Source organism: Spermophilus citellus (assembly GCF_964194105.1).
Source record: "Spermophilus citellus genome assembly, chromosome: 11".
Classification (NCBI taxonomy): domain Eukaryota; kingdom Metazoa; phylum Chordata; class Mammalia; order Rodentia; family Sciuridae; genus Spermophilus; species Spermophilus citellus.
Window position 1 is genome coordinate 111,922,595 of NC_138192.1, and position 23,461 is coordinate 111,946,055.

Here is a 23,461-nt window from a genome sequence, read left to right on the forward strand (position 1 = left end):
ATGATTCAATCAAAGAGATAACATTTTTTAAAAAATAGAATTTTAAACCAATATTTCTGTTTTGGTAGTAACTATATTAATGTTTAAAATAAGTGCTGATTATTCCATACTAGCATTATTTCAATTCACAAGCAACCCCCCTCTGCTTTGACAATTATTCATCATGGAGTTAGCAAATAGGATTAAGTTCATCTTTTATTCTTGTCCAGAAGATGTTACTAAAAATGTAGCTTTTGCATTCCTTTTTAGAAAGTAGAGTCCTTGAGCTGCTTTTATGTTTTCAAGAATCATAAATTCATGCTAGAAGTTTTGCTTGTTTGTGTGACCGCCTGACAGGAGAGATGAGATTCAATATCTACCTCTGTAATGCTTTCTGCAAGTAATATGCCAAGACAGTTGAAGAGTTACAAAATATGAAGTCACTGGCAACTGTAAAAGATTATATCCTAACCCTGCCTCTAGCTAGAGGCAGTGCAGTTATATCCCTGGATTCTTCTTACAATCCTTTTAAAAACAGGCACTGTTGACCTCTTAAAATGGCTTTTATTGGGGAAAGAAGTGAGAAAATAATATCTTTTTCATGAGCATATAATTCAAAAGAGGGAATGGAACATTTACAGAAGGCCTACATTAAACTAGTCCAGATTCTTGGTGGGGGGATAAAAAATGAGGAAGTTGGTGTCCTGCCCTCTTAGAGCTTTCAGGACACAGGAAATAGAGAAACAAGAAGGTAATCTTCATAAATCATAAAATGTAGTAAAACATAGGTATGCATAAAGTGGAGAGGAAGGAATTGAGATAGACTCTACAGAAGGGTGGATATTTCAAGCAGATATGATGCCCGCTTTGTCCAGGAGAGAAGAAAGAGTTTTCCAGGCTGAAGGATTAACCCAAGCAGTGACACAAAGGCCTGGATGAGCACAGCTCTTTGCCACCATAATATATAGTTTACAGTCTCTTGAGGACAATTTGCAGGACTCATAGCAGCTGGGGTTTGAGTTTACAATGGGAGCTGGAAGCCTCCTATGAAGTTTGGAGTTCACTCCGCACAGGTGTTATGAAGTTGGCCAAGGTTTTTGGGCATTGAAATGATATGATTTGACTGGCAGTATAGACAATGGTTTTGTGTCATGGTTCCCAAAAGTTAGTATTGACACTTGAGTGGCCTGTGCAAGATGCTAGTTTTATAGTACTGGGTGAAGTACAGAATCCACATTTTTTAAAAAACAGTGTGAGGGATTCCTGATGCTGGTAGATCCAAAATGAGAGAGTGTAAAGAGATTATGACTTGACATATCATTCAAAACTTGGTTAGCACCCTGGCTACATCTTGAAACAATATTCAAGTGTTAGATGTGATCAGATGCTGAGTAGTCAAACTCTCAGACTTAGTGTTGAGATCTAACAGTCTCTCACATCCCAGTGTTTACTCCTTAATTTTTGGACAAATTTCTATCAAATTGTACTTTTTTACTCAACAACACTCAGAAATACATAGATTTTACTCAAATTTAAATTATTGTAAACCACTCATATAATCTCAATAGGGTCCCAGCAATGATATTAGTAGTAGTTAATGACATTATTGTAATGTGGAGTTGCTCTTCTGTATCAGATGTTCACAGTTCCCTTGTTCCTCCCTGACAGTCCCCATTGTCCTGTGTTTATTCATCCCCCAATTTTGTTATGTAAATTGACTTTACTTTTTCTTTCAGTCTCAATTCAATTTTCCTATCTTTCCTCTTACTTTGAAAGTTTATTATTGAATAGAAACTTTAACTTTTATACATTTTGATTGTCAGAAAAATATGAGCAGGTATTTTCACTTGCTTTGGAAGATAAAGTTAACTTTTTAAAAAAAAATATATTGTTGGAAATTTTCATCTCATTATACAATTGATAAAGGTTTAATAATTCAAAATATTTTAAGTAGTTACTATACTGAAACAAAAATAGGTATTGTGGACCCTGTTAAACTACATTATTCTAAAGATACCATCATGTTATTCAGTCAAGCAATCAATGGTACAAGGATTTAGAAAAGCATATGTACTCATATGATGAAGACATATTTTGAGCAGAGTGTGAAGTATATCAAATTTAGTCTGCAACACTTCTATTCATCCTACCACAGGGTCCCAAATCCCTACTGTGATTCAATAACTGCCAGAGTACACAATATCTTCCCCAGCACCACCTCAGATAGAGCTTCAGAAGGGATAGCTAATGGACAGACCAGTTACTGTGGCACAGAGATGTGCAAAGGTTGGAAGGGACTAAGCCCTCTGTAAATTGTCATTCTTCCTAAGCCCATCTGGACATACAGATGAATCCCAAGGAGAAATAAAAATGGCAGAAATCCCAGGAGTAGAAGAATGGCCCAGGTAGAATAAGGTGGAAAAATCTGTGCCATTGTCCCAAACCTCTCAAATCATGAATAGAGGCAACCAATTACTCTATTAGCATGTTAAGCTTAGGGTCTATTGTCATGTGTAGTTTCAAGTGGAATAGCCAGATCAACACAAATTCCACAGACAAAACCAAAATTGATAATAATATACTTAGAACTGAAGATTGTTGATCATTGATTTTATCTGTAGACTCCTGTGATCCTAAGAATCACTAATAAAAGTAATCTAATGAATATTATGGCAAAGACAAAATAGACATGAACAGATTAACGGAATAAGATTTCTGAATGAATGCAAAGATCCATGATATTACTATCCTAGTTATACTATACTCCTCCCAACACACATTGAAATTCCTTTAAGTTACTACAACCAATAGAAATGAACTTCAGTGAGAATAATATTAAAGGATCCAAATACTTTTAGGAAAGTCATGCTATTAATAACATGAAGTGACTAAAAACTAGAAGAAAAAACAAAGTTTTTCCTGGGGGGGGGATACACACACACACACACACACACACACACACACATATATATATATATATGATGTCAAATTTTTATAACAAATCAAGCAATTAACAAGCATTAACTTTCATTTTATAACTGTTAGTACAAGGTAGAATATAAGAATCTAACCTACTATAGAATGGATTTAGCTTCAATTGATGTCAAATGCATTTCTGCACTATAGATACGAAATCTGAACAAATTGAAGTACCCTACCAGCAGACTTATTGAATACATTAAAATGTGTCTGCTGCTTGCAATCAACAGCAGCAATAATAATAATACTTACTATGAACACTCCAGGGGCTGCTAAGAGCATCCAGGGGCATCCTTCAGAGTATAATCTGTCTACATGATACCCCTTACAGGTTTAAATTTGCAACCTGTTCAGCCATATGTGGTGGGATATTGTAAGCATTTCACCTACATTAACTCATTTAATTCTTGTACAACCCTAACATCCTACAAAATTTGTATCTATAGCCCAGACAATGTGGGATGCAAGCTTGTGCTCCCATCTGCTCACAGAATTTCTCCACCTGCATGATTATAGGCATTTGAACATTTTTATGTCCAAAATTGAATCATTGGTCTTCCCACCCCATCACAACATTATCCCTATAAAGACTTTACCATCTCAGTCAACAGAAGCTCAATCCTTCCAAAAGCTCAGGCCAAATATTTGGAGTTATCCTTAGCTCCTTTTTTTTTTTAATTTCACAACTTGGATCTAAATTCATTAATATATCCAATTGTCTTTAACTTCAAAATGTGTGTAGTATTCAATCATTTCTCACTATCTGCTTCATTTTCATCATGATAAACCACAATCATGTCTTGCTTAGATTGATGCAATAACCTACCTGATGTCTTAGCTTCCTCTCTGGCTCCTTTACATATCTTCTCAATATAATCATAGTGATCTTATACCATATCAAAATTCAGAAAAATATAAAATAAAAATTATTCATAACCTTTGCACTATTTTTTTTTGTTTTTAAAGTATGTATTGTTTTAAAATAATACCTAATTTTGTGATTTATTTCCACTTAACATTTTATCTTAAACATTTTTCAGGCACATTAAGCCAATGTGATTTTCATTTCTTTCAGTAGATTTACCCTCTATCATATAGACATTCCACAATTCAATGAGCTATTTTGTATTACAAGGTGTTTTTGCTGGAGAATACATATTTTTAAATAAAAATTAAGAAAATGTTTCTAATTTCATGCCTATTTTTTCAGAAGATTCATAGTTTGTTGAAGATGATTTGGATATAATAATTTGACCATGTCTTTCATTATATCCTCCTTGAAAGCACTGATGGGATCTGGGGTAGCTGTAAAGAATGGAGATGAGTGTCACATATATCAGAACAGGTGATGAAAGGATTGATGTACTGGCTCCAGCTGAGTGCCAGAGGTCTCTGTACACATCTATCATATTTGACCTTTTCATCACCAAGTTGGATAAAACATTTGAAATATGCTTACCATATTTGCAAATTACATAAACTTGAAAGGGGGTAGCAAATGTTCTTAAGCAGGATAGTATTCAGACTTTAAGGGGACTTGATAGATGAGATGATGAACCAAAACTAAAAATGTTAAGTTCAATAGCATCAATGAAAATCCCTGAATTTGTGTTTCTAATCAATAATTCACATAAATACCAACAGATACACACGTATACACAAAGTCTGTCTGGATGAGACATGTCAGAATTTCAATTATCACTCTGCTATTGAGTGTGTTATTCCTTAGGCAGGTTAATTAACTTCTCTCACTATTTTTGCTTTTGTTCTTTGTATTGAAGTGTTCGCTTTAGGCCAGCACCACCCTGCACTATGCCATCTAGGCAACACTATCCACCTTGTCTCCCTCACTGTATAGTCTCATATTTGTCAGACACATTCTGCACAGTGGCTTATGTGTTTTACACATCTCATTGAATTTGCAACATAAGTGCATTCATTACTTGCCTTATTCCAAAAGTAAGAAAATGGAAATAACTTTTTAAGTGGAGCCAGAGAATTGTCCTTTATAGTATGTCAGCCCTTCTTTATGCATAGCATGCTCTCTAGTCAAAAATGTTTGTTCTAGCCCATTTTTTTTCATTTCTAATTGGCAATTACTTTGATTCTACTACTTGTTTATTAAAGCACAGCAGTAAATGGGTCTAAAATAAATGTCAATTAAATATAAACACATTTTAGTATTTGGCATGTATTTCCAAAGGAGAATGTGATAGGAAATTAGAGACCACAGTTTAGAGAAACTAAAATTGTCAAAATACTATTGAGTGCGTAACCAATTTCAAAATTGTCAACTGCTTTTCTAAGTCTTCATAAATGAAACACTTAGAGAAGCAAGTGCTGGTAAAAAGTAGAAAATACAAAATTTTACTAAGTGCTGGTAAAAAGTAGTAAAAGGCAGCTTTGAAATCATTTTTTAAATATAACTTTAGTCTCCATTATTTATCATTGTTGGGATCTGAACAAAGAACTATGTAAGAGCTGACTTTCCTAATTAATAAAACAGCTGATGGCACCTACATCATACATGGGATAGATATCATTAAGTGGAATAACATAAAACTCTGGCAACTAATAGCATAAGTCAATGTTAGCTCCCTTCTCCTTCCACCACAACACTGTATATAAAAATATTATAGGAAAGCACAGAGAAATAAATAGATGGAGAGATTAAGAAGAAATGATATGGCAGATACATCACATATACAGAAATATTTACGATAGCTTGAAATGATAAGTAGGGTACTATAGGTCAAGTAATAGAAAGGCAGGAAGGAAGTAGGGGCTTTGGCAGCTTGGCAAATTAGGATAAGTGGATAAGCAAAGGTATTTGCCTGCTTTGAAAAAGCACAAAGAGCCCCAGCCTCAGCAAGAATAAGACTTAGAATTCATCCAGTGATACTCACTCTGCGACTGGAACTTTACTGTCTTGCAAACTCCAAGTAGGTGCACATGAAGGGAAAGAAAGGGCACAGGGGGTGAATTTCAAGGTATGTTCGAGAGAGGGAGACAATGCCCAGGATGGAGCCAACCTTTAGATGAATAGATAGCTGTTCATCAAGCTGGGGTCTCGGCTTACTCCATCGCCTTTGTCTGTAAGATTGCTAGTCAATTTTAATGGATCCTTGAGCAGCCGTAACCACCCACATGTCCATTTTCTGAGAGTGGTGTCACACTAGAGAAATGTGGCTTAACAGGCAAAACATAAACCACAGAAATTTACTCCTTTCAAAGGGACATTAAATGGGATCCAAAGCATTGCCTATGGCAACAGCTGTAATCTTCTTCTCTGAAGTCTGTCACTCACCACCTCTCCAACCCCAAACTGTCTCTCTTCCTGCTCTCCTGTCATGAAACTCCCCCTTTCTACTAGTAAACCCATTGTATCATTATGTGAGTGATGAATTCAGACATTCTCTCCAAATATATTTTTTATTCCATTTGGCTCTCTGGTATAAATAATTTTCTCCCCACTTGTTATGCAACCTGAATGTGCCTAATAACCTAGGTATAATTTGTGTTTGTGTGTGTGTGTGTGCGTGTGTGTGTGTGTGTGTGTGTAGGATGCAGGATAGTTTGATGGGATGAAAGGATTAGGGAGACAGAATGTTCGAGAAGGTGAGGAAGAAAAATTGTAAATATTCCTATTTGTTATCTTTGTCCTTCTCAGTCTGCAGTTCTTGAGGAGCAATGTACTAGCTCCATTTCCCCCATGAGCATAAAGAAACGGCTAAACCCCATGTATAGGACAGTCTCCACAGGTTGTCTATTTTCATCCACTTTCCACCTGACAGACCCAAGGATAGACATATCTCCTCTCCTCTATGAATTAATAAAAAGTGGATGTTATCATGAGGAAACTGAAGTGGACGAAATGATTACAAGTTCTTTAAAGGAAAGAGCCATTTCTTCTCCACGTACTCAAAACACAGTAGACTCCTCAGATTGAATAAAGCAACATTTCTTCTACTAAGAGGCCCATATTTTTCACACCATCACACTAACAACAGCTTCTTCAACCCTGAGTAAATTTCGAAAGGTCTTATAATGTCTGTGGTTTGGGACTTTATAACGATGGCTGGGGCCATTAATCTTGGAGCCTCCCTTTTTTTATTATATCTGAGATTGAGACTGAGTTTTTGTTACAGATTGCTAGCCTGTACCAGCTAGTTGCAGAGATGAGACATCACTGAGACAGATAACAAAGAAAAATGGGTAGCAAATTGGAAAAGATTAGGTAGAAGCTCTACAGTACTATATTATACAAACTCTTTTGAGGTATGGCATCCAGAAGTCTCATCTTGTGTGACTTCCTTTTTTTTTCTCTCCTTCCCTTTCTCTTTCTCCTCCCTCCACTTCCTCCCCCTCTCATTTGTGTGCAAGTGTATCTCTCCAAGTTTTCACACTTAAATAAAAGTAACCCACATTAACAAATAGGGGTGCATTTCTAAAATGCCATTGTAAGCCTGAGGAATGAAAATGTGATTTTAACACTGATGGAGGCTAAAAGAAAGTGACCCAAAAGAAATTACAGTAAATAATAAACCAAAAATGTCTTGGTGTAGAATGTTTTTATTAATTCACCTTTGAAGTTCATACACAAAAACCAAATTTCAAGGATAATGGATTTATAATATATTTTTATAACCCAAGTCCATCAACGAGCTATTTCAGTGGAATTTCTTCTAGATATACAAGTAGACTAATTTTGAAATTAAATTATCATTTACAGAAAAAAAGAGATATGATGTGCAAATCACTACATATACAATATACATTCATTGTATTCTATTGCAAACTATTTATGACTAAATATCAGTCCAACTACCTATCATTCAGCCCTAGTTTTTTTGTTTTCTGAAAAAATATTTTTGCCTTGTAATCATCCAACATGAAAGCCCTTCAAATAGAATAAATACAATATTAAAGTATCAGTCATAGCTCAGAAATATTGAAAATTTGTTATGTGCACAGCATGGTTCTAAGAAATTTATTTCTCATGGCATCCTTTGAAGGGAATCCTACTACAGATTGTGAAAATGAGGCCAGATATGTTTAATAACTTTCACAAGATTACCCAAATAAGTGATGAACCTGGGATTGGAGCCCATGCATATTAGCTCTAGAATTCACACCCTTAACCAACTCAACCAAATATCTAATTTTTGCTAAAAAGATGCAGCAATGGTGCAGTCATTTGGGATAAAGAAGGAAAGAACATCCAAAACAGGTTATAACACACACAGGAAAATTAGCTCATTGTCACAGTAAGACCTGGTTTCTGTTGGAGTTAGTGCAAATACTGCAGTTCATTAGATTTTTGAAAGCTAGGAAACCCTTAGGCAAGAATATTGAATGAGACACTTATTCAAATCACTTAGGAAATGACTTATATAGCATTTGAAAGATGATCTGGGGTTTCATGTCAAAATCTTCAATGCATGTGATGAATGAGCAGAGTTTATCCAATGACAATGGGCAGGGTGGAAGGTGCCACAGGTAGATGGTGGGAACCTTAGAGAAGCCACCTCACTCCCTCTGCTCAAGAAGAAGCTGGTGGTTATCAATGATGATGGGAAGTTGAGAAAAGTCAGAATAATATTTAGGGTAGGACACAGAATAGTGATATTTTTATAGGAGGAACAGATTTCATTTATAAATACTAAAAATAATGAAAGCTAATATTTGTGGATCAGTTCTAATGAGGCAGGCACTTTTAAAAAATATTTTTATCATTTTCCCAATTCACTCTCATGTGAGAAAAATGAGGAACAGAGGAATAAAGCAAAATTGCAGTCAGAGACCCACGTATTTGGCTCAAGCTGAATGCAGAGCTTGCTCTCAGTCGCTAGGCTACCCTTCAAGGTAAAAATAGAGGAGTCACTGAGCAGAGATGAAGACTCAGGAGCTTTGCCTTGGAACAGGGTCAGGTAAACTGTTTTGGTAGGGAAGATAAGGACCAGAGAGACAAACAGTGATGTCTAATTTTTGTCTTTATAGTTACTCATTTGCATATTTAAAAAGTATTCAACAGTGTTGCACTCTTACTGTTCTATTATCTACATCTATTATTTACATCTCTTGATACATCTATTATGAAACATGAAGTAATGTTTTGTTTTGTTTTGTTTTGATTTACTCTTTCATAAGAATGTGATAAAACTTCATGATTCATAATTTATCTTCCTCTACAGAACCAAAGCAGACAGATAACTGTCAAGTAAACAACTAAAAGTACTCTTAGACACTTATTTGACTTAAAATAAATAGCAAGTCTTTTCAATAAAATGTGATATTTAAAATTATGCGGCATAATGAAATTTGAAAAGGTTGAAGTGATGCTTATTCAACACTGCATTGCCTTTAAAAACTTATAGATTTATCACTGGAGTTTTCTTAGCAAAGTCAATTTCTTTATTCTGGAAAACATACTTTGGCACATGATTTAGGTAACTAGTTGAATGCTATACTGTACTTCTTAAGTATAGAGTTTGAATTGATTCTACAGAAAATATTTTTGAAAAAACAACCTAGATCAAAATCTTTGTTGAATAAAATGTGAAAGGGCGAGGAGAATAAAAATGGTTGATCAGAGGACCTACTTTTGAGATGGCTTTTCCTTTGTGCAATTTTTTATTCAAGCTTTTTCATTTCTTTTATATATTCCCCTTACTTGTATTTTAAGGAGAACTTTAAGAGAAATGTCACTGCATAATTTCCTCTCCATTTTTTCTTCCCTACTTAAAAGAGCACCTACAATTGGAAAAAGAATCACCTCTAAATAGAACATAATTTGTTCTTGCCAGGCAGCAAAGAATTAAATTGAAGGTGTGTACAGCTGCTTGCAACCATCTAGGCTTGAAAGATTGCTAAGTGGGTTAGCAGCTTGATCCCTATCTTCATTGTACCCCCAGCTCTTGCTAGAGATACCACACCCATGACCCTCACCCCAAGAAAACAGCCATCTCTCCCCCACCTTTGCTGCACATCTTGAAATAACTGTAGTTCAATAAGAGGACACCAATAACCGAGGGGGACACACATAAAAAGGGAAACTTGAATGTCTATACTAATTTTCACTTATATGTAATCACCTTCCTTTTGCCTCCTAGCTTTCTTCAAGTGATAAGGAATTAGAGGGGAAAAAGGGGAAATAGTAATCTTTAAATACTACTTAATTGGGAAACTGAGTTCTATGAAGCCATTTTCACTAGTAAACAATTGATGAAATGGTGCATGGTAACAAAATCTGTGAGTGATGGTTACAAAGCAGGACAGACGCATAATCACTCTTGCCCATTACACAGAAAACAAATCAGAGAGAAACAGAAGAGGGTAGTCCTGAGGAGTCATGTAATTGTCATTCAATTTATATTGTTGTCTCCAACTCTGAATATACAACCAAGGCTTTATATTTTTTAAAAAATCAACTATGGTGTGCTTTGTAAAACACTCTAACATTAATTAGATACATACTAAGTAACTGAATCAATATGCAATATTATTCAGGAAAGCTATTTCTTGCTTTGGTTAAATGTAACTCAGTTTTATTAATCTAGCATTTCAACCTCTTTCAGGCTTAGGATTCTTTCCAAATCCTCATATAACAGGATGATTTAAAGCTGTATATAAGCGTATTTTTTTTAAATGGAATATTACTAGATGTTTCTTAATGCAAACCACATTGATGTCCCTCATTTTATATTTTATGACACAAAATATTTTGCCGTTAAAACATGTTCAAAGCAAAGTTAATTCTATTTTATATTTAGTATTAAAGGAAATATTAAAAATAGAGTTGTTCAGGATAAGGAAATGTAATAAGAATCACTAAGTTCCAAAAATCTCCGGTTCTTTTAGAAGCTCATATTAAAACAAAATAAAATAGGAGTTTCTACATCAAAGAAAAGCTGATTTTTTTATTGCTTAGTCTACTCTGTAACAGTGCAAAAATATTTTTCATAATATCAGTGACTTTTAGTTGAGTCATCATATATATTTTTCAATTAAAATTCACTTTTATTAATGAAAAGGCTTATTGAAATTTATGTTAAATTTTAGAGAAATAATAAAATCTAAAGGCTGTCCTCACATGAACAAATGAGCCTCAGAAAGCCACTATTTCAAAAAGTCTATATGCTTCTCCTTTCCCTGGACGTGAGCACAGTGCTATTTCTAGAAACTGCAAACTGCTGAGGTTCTTAGTGACCCCAAATGGGGCTCCTAATAACTACCTTACAGTATTTGAGAATGAGAGAGAGAGTTCCTAAAGTATGTGTGATAGACTAGGCCTGGGTCCTCACAGGCATTGAAAGGCATGCTATTGTTATTTTTTAAATTAGTGACAAAGATATTTCACATAACAACAGTACACATTATTGAAAAAGAATCACAGATTTGGCAGTTGGCTCATTTGTTGCAAGTCCAGATGTTCCAAATCAGAATATGGCCCACACTTTGTGCTTAGTAATAGGCTTTGCTAATCAGTTTACCAGCACAGAAATCCTACTCTAGGCCAGTGTTCCTTACATCTGTCCCTATAATCAATAAGAGAATTTTGAGGACAGTCAGATTTTCACCCCTAACCAAAATTCATTCAGGCAGAATCTTTAGGAGTAGATTCTGGTGCATCCCCAAGTTTGGAAGTGTTAATTGCCAGTAGTTACCTGAGGACATAAGGAACCTTGTCCTTCTGTGATAATACACCATCACGCTAGACAGCATCCCTACTGGTCTTTTTATGTAAAAATCATTTCTCTTCCAACAACATGTGGTCATGAAGAAGATTTAATGTTTCTTGGGTGGAAACTGAATTTAAAAATATTTGAAAGTGCAAACATTCCATTTTAAGAGCTGGAACAATATGTTCAGGGGTACAGAGGAGTTGAATCTTTGAGCAGAAATTTTTGTTATTTTGAAAGGGCCTATTTCTATAAGATTTTTTTTTATAAAACAGAAACAAAGTTTACTCATCATTCTTAAGGAAACCTTGAATGCAAAAGTTAACATTCATGTAGAGGCTAAGTATACCATTTAATAGTTAAAATGAAAAATGTTAGCAGAATATGACCCTGAAGAGTCAGATATTTTTCCTTTATAAATTTTGAGCTAAACTTCCCTGTTCCTAAAGAGGTTTTATTTCTCAAAGTGTGTGTGTGTGTGTGTGTGTGTTCTATTCAGCAATTGCGCATAAGACATGAGGTGCTATAGTCACAGTTCATACCATGTTTGTGCATAGGCCAAATCTTCTCTTTGGATCATCATAGAAATGATAAGCAAATGGACTGGGCTTAGTATTACATTACCTCTATCAAGCTATTGATATTTAGAAATGCCTAATGTCTATAGGTCCAATTCTCTGATTTCCTGGAATTTTTAGACCCGCTTGCTAAACTATAACCCTTACTCAATATTAAATTATAATTAGGTTCTATTAGCTTTCTATTTTACAATTATTTTTATGATTAAGTTGATTAATACCTCTTGGACCTTTGTGGTGGAACTATCATATATACAATGTGTTATATGGGCATCTCTTCCAAAATCTACACAGATATCTACACAGGGATGAAGTTAAGATGTTTACTATGGAAATCAATCAACTACAAATTGGGGGCTTTTCCCTCCTATTCAATGGAGAGTAGTTACTAATCATTTACTAGCACAATACTGACACAAAGTGTAATTTAAGACTAAAGAGACCGTGCTATAGGAAATGCACCAAAGAGACTCATCTAAGGGAACCAGGACATACTCTGTGCTGGTGAACAATTCTTCATGTAACAAATTAATGTTTCCAATAATTCAAAAAGTGAACACAAAATGAACCTTGGATTCAAAAGTGGAGAACGACCTAAAAGAAAAGAAAGGAGTTGGTCCTTAAGGTCTTAAAACAGTCACAGGGGCTTCCATAGTCAGAGCTAACTTTACCTGAAAGAGACAAGCAGGAACACTTGGGCTCAAAGAGCCATTGTTATTATTAACAAATTTATGTTAATAATTATTCTCATTTGTATTTTAAAAGAATTGGGTACAGAAGGTCCTAGAACAGTTGAGGGAGAGCCTACCACAGTGTGAAACAACTGGAGACATTGGTAGGAAAGGCTTACCTTCTTATCACAAGTAAGAAGGTAAGGCCAGAATAAGGAGGCTGTGGGATTTCTCATAGATGATAGGTGAGTTATTTTTAAAAGGGAAGTGGAAACTAATTGATAATCACAAGATTTTGAAACCAATATGTGAATATATGTGTGCATATACATTTAGGTAAAAGGCTTATTTTTATGCATTTATTGTATGTAGTTGCATTAATTTTGATGCTTACCTGTATATAGTCATATATAACAATTATTTGCATTGATATAGCATGAAACGCATGACCAATATGAGGGCTAAGCTGAGCTCAGAAAGGTTCACAGTATGAGACAGTCTTGTGTTCTATCTCCTGAAGATGAATCTTATTATTGCTGAGAAATAGCCCATCACTTTCTAAATAACAGGGATTACACTTTAAATTTATATATAAATATACTATTTGATGAAAAAGTTAATTGAGAAAAAACTATTACATATGATCAAGATACGAATTTGTCTTGAAAAAATTTGTTCGAAAAATGAAATAATGCACTTTCATCTCCATGAACTGAGGGAGGAGAAAAGCAGGTGCATTGAGCTTACTGCTTGCAATGGCCTTAAATGAAAGTTTATTCACAGGGTGAATTTTGGCTGACCTAGCAGTCTTCATTCTACAAATGTAGCAATGAGGGCTCTGTCTGGTATGGGTTGAATATAAGTTCTTACTTTCTCATGAAGAGCATTAAAAAGAGACTTAATATGTTGTTTAAAAAACACATTCCTCAATTTTGCTGGTTCTGTTTGCTAATTTTGGTTTAGAATAATTGTAGTTGCTTTCATATACAACTGTTTTATTAAATCAAGTTTATGAAGAATCTATTTTATAGGTCTTTACAAAAATGTACCTTTTAGATTCATTTATCCTTTCACCAAAGTTTTTCAAATTTTGTATTTCCCTAATTTAAGGCTTTATATTAGAAAATATTTTAAAAACAGCAAGTGATTTGATTCCATTTTTATACATTTACATAAAATTGGATATGTATAAGACACAAAAGCTGAAGCTGTACTGAAAGGCACTGTGGGTCCATCTTGTTGCTATTTTTTAAAAACTTTACTACAGAAGTCCAAACTTAGAAAAGTATTTCTGTTTATGTAAATATTTTAATATTGAAGGAGTAACAAAAGTTCAATTTTAGATTAGTTAGGATGGGGCAAGTTTAACATATGTTCAAGTTATTAAAATAAAAGCACATTTTTGAAAACCAATGATTTTAATGTGGGCAGAAAGTCTGTTTTAAACAAATGATCAGTCCTGGAATAGTGCTTGTGAATATGAATATGCCAATTCCCTATCCCATCTTAGTCACTGGTTGGTATTTGGCTTGAGAAAGCAGTTTAGATGTGTGGTGCATTCCATGAAATCCAGATAAAAGGCCTATGGAACCTGGAACATCTAAGGTATGTTCCTCTCTGTGCATTGGTGAGATAAAGCTCCTAAGTCAGAAACATACAATGTAAATTAATCAATATGTATTAGAAACAAAACTGTTATATTCTAACAACATTTCTGTTTATACGTAGTCAATTCATAAGAATATAAAATAATCAGAAGGCCTTTTACCCCTTTACTCTAAGAAACCAGTCTCTGACTTTGACATGTATTAACTCATTGTATTGCTCCTTACAACACTATGAAGTGGCTATAAAAGCTCCTGCCCCAAAGCATTGACTTTTGAGGCTGGGAATGGCCAAGACTTACTCTAGTGGGCCTCCCCATGGTAACCAGACTTGGTGCACATGCAGTGTATCTTGCTCTCTAAAGGGAGTTGAAGACAAGGATTCTGGGGTCCATGACCAGCCACATTCTCATACAGAGCCACATTCCTGTGCAGGAGATCCTTTCCAACGGCCTCTTTATCAAGGACTTTCACAGAGGCCTTCCTTTTGCACTTTGGTTGAAATGTCCTCCAGAGGACAAGACTCAGGAGGAGGAGGTGGTGTCTCTGGTTTAGCCTCTTGCCTATGCTATCACATTAAGGGTTAAAATCTTCATTGCTGACCACTCCATTGTTTGGCAGCTCAGCACTCAGCTCAGCTCTTCACCTTCTCCCACTATAGATGAGGAAATTGAGGTACTGGGAGCACAAATGTCTTTCCCAAGGTCAAAGAGCAAGTCAGCAGCAATGTCAGGTTTCAAAGGAGGCAGTTTAGGTCCCAAATCCATTCTCCTAACTATACAATATTCTCCATTGAGAAATATCATTGTCTGTTTTCCCATATGAATGTTCTGATAAATTCCATTTGCTTAATTTTTAGAGGGCAACTTATTTTCATCCTTTTGATATTCTCGTGGTAACAGAGGTTGTTATTACAGTGTTCCAGGTAAATGAAACATCATTCACTGTATGATGACTACTCTTTGAAGGTTTAGTTTATTTATTAAGCCATATTTATGGACATATATAAGAATGTTAGAATGTAGCATCATAATGTGTCTAGGGTTGTTTGGAAATATAAAATTAAAACAAATATACTCATCTCCCTCACTCTCCTGAAGTTTGGATCAAGTAAATTCTGGAAAATACAACTTGGTTATTATTCCTAAATCACATATTTTTGAAGAAATAGTGTAATTTCAAATTGTTTTTGTAGATACTTCAAATGTTTTCTTCATTGTTTCAATTATACTCCAAATAATAGTCAACAAAAAGTCAGGTTGTTCTTAAATTTTTTTTTTATATAACAATTAGTTCTGTACAAAAAGCATATATAAAGAAATACTTTGCAATATGGCTTAATACTCAACTATTCTCAAATTCTTTGTGGTAAAATTGTATGATCTGAAGATATTCTCAAGTATAACACATTAATGTCCCTTTTTTAAATGCCAAAGGAAAATTAAGCACATATATTTCACTTGATAATTATTACATATATAGATTATAATATAAATAGAACATATATATGATAGAAACTTTGTAGCTTATATCAATATAAATTAAATTAAGTACATAGATATATATTGCTATTTATTGAAAAAGACCAAAAGTAGTTTTGTAGCATCTCTGGATTTATTTCTGACTCATTCTTTTTTATGTATGTGATGGATAAAAAAATGGATTCATATATCTTTCCTATTTATAAACTGCTATGGTTTGAATATTTTTGTCCTTCTCCAAGCTCATGATGAAACTTAATCCCTAAAATAACATTATTCAGAGGTGGGGCCTGGTAGAAGGTGATAGGGGCTCTGCTCTCATGGATTAATGCTACCATATGCCCTATGAGAAATAGCACTCCTCCCTTCTGTATGATGGAGCCATTTCTGGGACCATTTTGGAGTTGAGACTAGCCTTTAGCAGATGGACTTCTCAGCCTCTAGAATTATCCCTCATAAATGACCCGTCTTAAGTATTCTGTAACTACAACACCAATGAATTAAAATATGAACTTATTTCTTTCATTTATTGATTTCTTCAGTAAACATGTTATCTATCTGATATGTGCTATGACAGAGAAAAAAATGATAAATCCAGCCTTGTTCACAAGGTGTTTCCATTTCAAAATGAAAGACCAAATGCCAGTTTTTATCTTGGGTCATTAAGGGGCCTCAAGGAAAAAAAAAATATACCTAATCTAGCCTGGAGTAAGGAATGCTTCTGAAAGGAGATGGCACCTGATGAATGACTTAAAGCATGACTATCTGGCAAAGGTTAGACAAAGGGAAACACAAAGAAACTGTGATTTCAATCCACAGAGTTGAATAATAGGCAGGAATTGGCTGAAAACTCTAAGCCATTGGGGTTTGTTTAGACTTGACCTTATATTAATCACAGTGGCAATGTTTTAGACAGGGTCATATCACTGGACAGAGTGAAATCTAACAAATGCAAACTTTTTTTCAGGTGAATTGACCAGGATTGGAAGCAAGAAGAGAAAATAAGCACAGAAGCTCCTAACCAGGAGGTCTATAACTCCTAAAAGGGTTGTGCCTATAATTTAAGAGAGCTTGAACTTCAATGGGGTAATGTTTCTATTTACTCATAATTGTAGTAAGAAAAAAGGATAGGATAAAAAATGTCATCTCAATCATTTTTATGTGTATAGTTCATTGATGTTAGAAGTTATAGTCTCATGCAACTGATCTCAAGAACTTTCTAATCTAGCAAAACTGGAACTATATACCCATTCAAGAGCCACTACATTTACCCTTACCTCCAGGCTCTAAAAAAAATGACCATTCTACATTCTGTTTAAGTTTCACTACTCAAAATATTTCACGTAAGTGGAATTTTACAGTATTTGCCTTTTTGTGAATGGCTTATTTCCTTTAGCAGGATAAAGCCAATATTTAAAGTATAGCCAATTCATTACTATCAGTATGGTGTCATGCATTACATATGATGTGTCAGCAAACAGAACCACTATGTAAGCAATAAAACTTTGGTAACAATTGGTGATTAATTTGCAAAGGACCACTGGTTAAGAACTCACTCTGCATTCATAATTTTTGCACCTGCAATTATTTGTATGCAAAAACAAGTGCAGCCACAACTGCCTAATTATAGGCACAACCATCCAAATTAGCCCCCCCAAAAAAGAACAACACAAAGAGATACCATCTGTGAAAGTGCAGTAAACCCCTCAGACCTTTCCTGCTCCAAATCTGTAAGGCTGGTGGGAACATTTCCCTTTTGGCTTTTGTCTCAAGCTTTATTCTTGCCTGCTCTCATTCATGCCTTACAGGCAAGTCATTCTGATGAACGAAGAGGAGTCCATGGACCTTTCCTCTTATCAAAACCTTATGCTCACCTCCCTCTCCAATATAATGCCTACCATAGTATGAGCAGACTGAAAACAGAAGCCCTTCCTAAAGTGCATCATTTGCATTGTTAGTGCAAGGAGATGCAATTTTTTATTCACATGTATTTTACATAGTCGGGAACTTGAATACTGGAAAGACAGAATCTTATACAAATTTCTGATTAAAGGTGACAAGAAAATTATGTTACTCTACTTTTTCAGAAAAGGTTTTAGCCATTTATTAAAAACAGAGCTGTCAGTTTTGATCAACTATATTCATATTTCCACATTATATTATTAGGTCCATCATAAAATTTAATAATTGTCCCTTGGAGTCTGATTTCCTGCAAAAGCATCATAACATAATCAGTAGTATGGCAAATAATTATTTAACTATGTGGAGACAGTTATAATTTCAGATGGGGAATATATAATAATAGCTGAGAAATTTAAAACCCAGGTTATTTCTTGATAAAGTTTCTGTTCTCATTCAAATGTCAGTAATAATAAATGTGTGAACAACAGTCTACATTATGAAAATGAAATAGATTTCAAAGAGAATAATTTTCAAAGGTTTTAATGACAGTTCAAATGTTACTTACCTATGATTTAGACTTATTATATAGTTTAAATCTGATAAATCCTCTGTGGTCTAAACAATATACATTTACAAATGAGGAATAAGAAAATTTATTAATCTAAAGACAAAACCCAGAATGTAAATACATTTCTTTTAGATGAAAACTATTTATATCTATATTTAGACTGTGTGAAATTATCATAAAATATTAACATGATAGCTTTAGGGATAAACGATGGCTTAGGAATTCTAAATATTCACTAGTTTTTATTTTTCTAATTTTTAATTTTGGTCAAAAAACATATAGTAAATAGGAAGGTAAATTTTTGTTCTACTACCTTTTGCCCAGTAGGGAGAGTCATAAAAGTTAAAGCAGTAGTTAGACATTAGCCTTAAGTTTGTGGACAATGACGCCCATGTTTGGACACTGGAAATAAGATTCAGTGTTTCAGATTGGGCAATAAGGAACCATTGTAAGAGAATGAGAGTTTGTGAAGGGAAACCATCATTCCACAATTGAAGATTTTTAAAATTAGAATTAAAAGGTTGGCTGGCCATTTGTTCTGCGATATATAAATGAATATTTCAATCAATACAATCCAAGTTCAAAATATTATTAATGGCATGATAAAAATAAGTTGATCATTTTCACGTCACATAAAAGAACATTTTGAGACATAAAAGAGATAATGGTACTCACATCCTGAGCTTCCGTTTGTTGATACGAGAGTCAAATTGGAAGGCCATGGATTTCTAACAATATCTTGCCAATGAATGGTGTCTGCGTAACAAAGAAATTTGTTCTGGTCTACGTAGACTCCACCATTTAGAATTTCTGCAGTGAATAAACAAACAAAGTTGTTGGTAAATTGCTTGTTGATGAAAAAGTAGTCAATAAATATAGTTTACTCACATTATTTTCAATGCTGAATTAGAGCTACACTGTTAATCACCAAGATAGCTTAACATGTTTCACTGCATCACATTTGCAGAAACGTGAAAAGATTGAAAAGTGCAGACAAAAACAATAACCACTGAATCCTAACATTGAAAGAGAAACACTTTCAACATGTTGACATATATATTATTAGTTTCTTCCCTAATTTTCTGCTCCCTGCAATTGGACTAGTATTGTCTATAATATTTCACAATCTGCTAGTTTGGTTTAATATTATATAGTAAACAATGAGTGGCAATTTATTATTATTTCAATGAGAATATAATATTCCAGAGTACAAATTAAACACCAATTATTGAATTGGAACTTTCTTGTCTTATCATGTGAAAGTTTATGTCAGTTTAGTCTTTAAAATAAATTTCCACAAAATGCTATACCAATGCCATAGAATGTGAACCATCTCAAGACTTTTCATGCAAATCATTAAACGTTTGTTCCAAGAGGCTTTTTCAGTAAATATGACATTGCCTGGAGTCAGTTGGTAAGTAATTAGTCTGACATGGAAGTTAAAATTAATGCTTCTATCACAACTATGCTCTTTGTCATCTCAAACTGAGTGAATAGAATTGTTAATTATTCATTAGGAATAACATAAAGCAATATCTGCTAAAAAGAAAACTCTTTGATATTGGGCTGGGATTATAGCTCAGTGGTAGAGCATTTGCCTAGTACATGTGAGGCACTGGGTTCAATTTGTAGCACCACATAAAAATGAATGAATAGGGCTGGGATTGTGGCTCAGCGGTAGAGCACTCGCCTAGTACAGGTGCCATCCAGGTTCGATTCTCAGCACCACATAAAAATAAAGGCATTGTGTTGTGTCCATCTACAAAAAAGATTCTCTCTCTTTTAAAAAAAATAAAAGAAATGAATAAAAATAAATGTATTGTGTCCATCTGCATCATAAAAAAAAGAAAAAGAAAAGAAAAAACTCTTCGATACTTTGGAACATGGGCATGACCATTGGATAAAATACACTAAAGCCAAGTTCTACTTGATTATTTCAAAACTGGGTTTAATTAACTTGTTCCCTGTGAATAATGTCTGATTATCACATACATAAATTCTTTTCCAGATAGCTAAAGTCATTCAGAAAAATAAAATAAAATAAAATATTCCCTCTGAAAATTTTCTTATTTTTTTACAAAATTGTCTGTAAATATGAATAGCATCTTCCTGCCTAATATTTACCTCATTTCCTCCTCCTTTTGCAAGAAAATATATTTTAGAATAATCATGCATCAGTCCATTGAGTGGTCAGTTTCAACTTAAAATGAAAACTGTAGGTTATACAGATACAAATTATATTTTCTTACAGAATAAGAAACCTTAAGGTGGTGATTGTAGATATTAGTTTAGCTACTCCTCGCTGCCAACTTCCTGCTCTGCCACCCTGCATGTTGGTTTTATTCATTCTAGGCACAAAATGGCTGCTGCATTAAAGATATCTGATTTGAAGTGAAGGCAGGATGAAGACAGAAGAGATTTTCTCCTAGTGAAATTCTGACATTCTATATTGGGAAAAGATGCTCTTTTTAAGGACTATATCTGCATTTTATTGGCCAGAACAATGTACTATGACTATTTCACAAGAGATGAGGAAGCAACATTGTAGGGCCATATTACAATTAGGAAAAAAACAAAACAAAACAAAACTAGTAGGGGTGTTAGTGAGGAAGGAGAGAGATATGAATATTGGGAAGGCAACCAACTCTGTCTCCCATGGTAGCACAGATGAAATCATCTCATTTGTGTAGTACACCAAGCCAAATTTTTAAAAGTCACCTTAAACAAAGAGGGAGATAAAAGAATGAATGGAATATCTGGCACTACAGATGAGTGCTTGTGGAAGCAAGATTGGTGGGCACATCCAAAGTGTCTTCCAACATTGCATGTTTAAAACCCACGAGATTAATGTTGATCTCGCAGAGCTTTCCACATTTAAAATCAGACCTGTTCTCATCATCAATCCTTTCACTGACTATTGCTTCCATTTTCTCAGGAGAGGTGAAAAAAAGAAACAAAAAGAAATTAGATCATCTTTCTACTTCTAAAACTCAGTTCATTATTTTTCGTGACCTAACCATACAACTTTCATCAAAGCAGATGGGAGATGTAAAACCTAAAGAAAATTGTGAAAATGGATTTCTACATTAATGTTGGCATTAAGCTTCCATCTAAGAAGTCTGACGATCTCATACTAATAGCTTTCTCATGAGACATTAGGTGACGCTCTCCAGCTCTAGGAATAATTCTTCATTAGGTGATAAAGAAAGGAGATCCTGACTGCTATCCAGGAAATGATGGCTATTTTTCAGTCTACATTTGGAAACATTTTACTTTTAAAAAACATAAAGAGAAAGGTAATAGCTCAAACATTATAAAATATCTGTATTTTTCAGGAGTCACATTTTAATTCAAATTATTCATGCTGAAGAAACACAGGATCCATCTCCAACATCCTATCAAAAAATTTAAAAAAATTATATTATACTGAATACTAATCTTATCAAATCCCTTTCTTCAACAATATTAATCTGTTAGCATTGCTGACATTTGTCTCTTAGACATATTCTGTGAAAATGCTTGGCTTATACTTGGAAAAGAGATTTGGAAAAGAGATGATAATGCTTTAAGTATAATCTTACATGTAAAATTTCAAATTGAGGTATAATCATGATATAACCATGATCAATGTAGATCATACTTCTTGCATCACAAATCCAAAAACCAGCATCTGCTAGCAATTCTGGTTTGGAACGTTTATAAATTTCTAACATTTAACATTAGATAATTTATTTGTGTATCTGTGTATCCCCCCCTGGCCAGTAGTCTTTTATCTTTTTGGTATACATCCTATTCTGCTTTTGAATGTCAAAAACTACACAAAGAATGTATATTTGCATTGACATTCACAGAAGAGTTTTAATGTACACTTTAATCTTTCATTCTCTTCTGATTAACTTGATAATGTAAATATTTCTCAAGAAATTATGTTACAATTGCAATTATACATTTAAAATTTTTCTTTAATTTGATAACTTTAAAAAATTTCAAAATGTTAATAATTTGGTGAGAAAATATTTTATTAGGTTTATTTCTGGACTAAGAAAATTTTAGGGAATAGATTCTGGGTAGTAAGAAAGTTCTTAGAGATATACACCATTTACTTGATGGAAGAGATGTCTAATGTCTCTTATGCCTTGGTTAACTAAGGAGATTGGACTGTATTTTTAAAGAATAGAGTTAATAAAGAGAAATGCTTTGTAAGATATTTATTCCATAAAATAGCAGTAAGCTATCTCCCTATATTTAGCTCTATCTAAACACACAAGATGAGTTGCTTTCATAAGTTTTGTTAAAGGTGTATTAGAAGGAATCACCCTTGCTATATGAACACTTTCCCTCCCAATAACATGAAATAAAGTAACTAATAATTAAATTTTAAGTCCAGAACAAAAGAGAAAATTTCCAATCCTGAAAAACATAGGCAAATGTGGCATAAATTTGACTGGTACTCAAAAATGCATAAAACTTGGAAGAGCTCAAAGAATCAAAGAATCAAAATAAAAAAGGATGTTGAAAAAGTGAATGAGCTCAATGTAATCTCATTCTATTGTATTTCACTTCCACGGTAGAAAATATATCCAAGAAAATTAAGAGAGACATAAATAGATTCTTGGTCATTTAATCAATTGGTAGAAAAAAACTGCTATGGGTTTTCTTATCATATTATATCATATTATATAAAAATATTTCCGGCAAGTTCACAAAACAGAGATGCCTCTTCTTAATAAATGTCATGCTTAAATATGGTAAGATACATTAGATATGACATTCTGTTAAAAAGTATCATTTCATTACTGAAAAATTCCATTAAACACTTAAATATGTTTGTGTCTCAAACATTTCCTACCAGATTAATGCATGAAAGTGAGTAAAATATGCCATGAATCTTTTTATGTTTAAAGTAAATTGTAATCCACATTAGTCTCCACTATGACAAATTTAACTTATATATAACACACTATTTATAACTGAACTATAATTAAACTAAGTTTCATGAAGGCAAGAAATATTTTCCA

At 33.8% G+C, this 23,461-nt stretch overlaps 1 protein-coding gene across 3 annotated transcripts in view; it reads right to left on the minus strand.

Annotated features, from left to right (window-relative positions):
• The window catches only part of ERBB4 (erb-b2 receptor tyrosine kinase 4), a 1,081,463-nt gene that overhangs the window by 338,824 nt on the left and 719,178 nt on the right, over positions 1–23,461 (minus strand). For all 3 annotated transcript variants that reach the window (XM_081261308.1, XM_081261306.1, XM_081261307.1), the window contains one exon: positions 19,119–19,253. In XM_081261308.1, the coding sequence (XP_081117434.1) occupies positions 19,119–19,253 (135 nt within the window). The remainder of the gene's footprint in view (positions 1–19,118; positions 19,254–23,461) is intronic.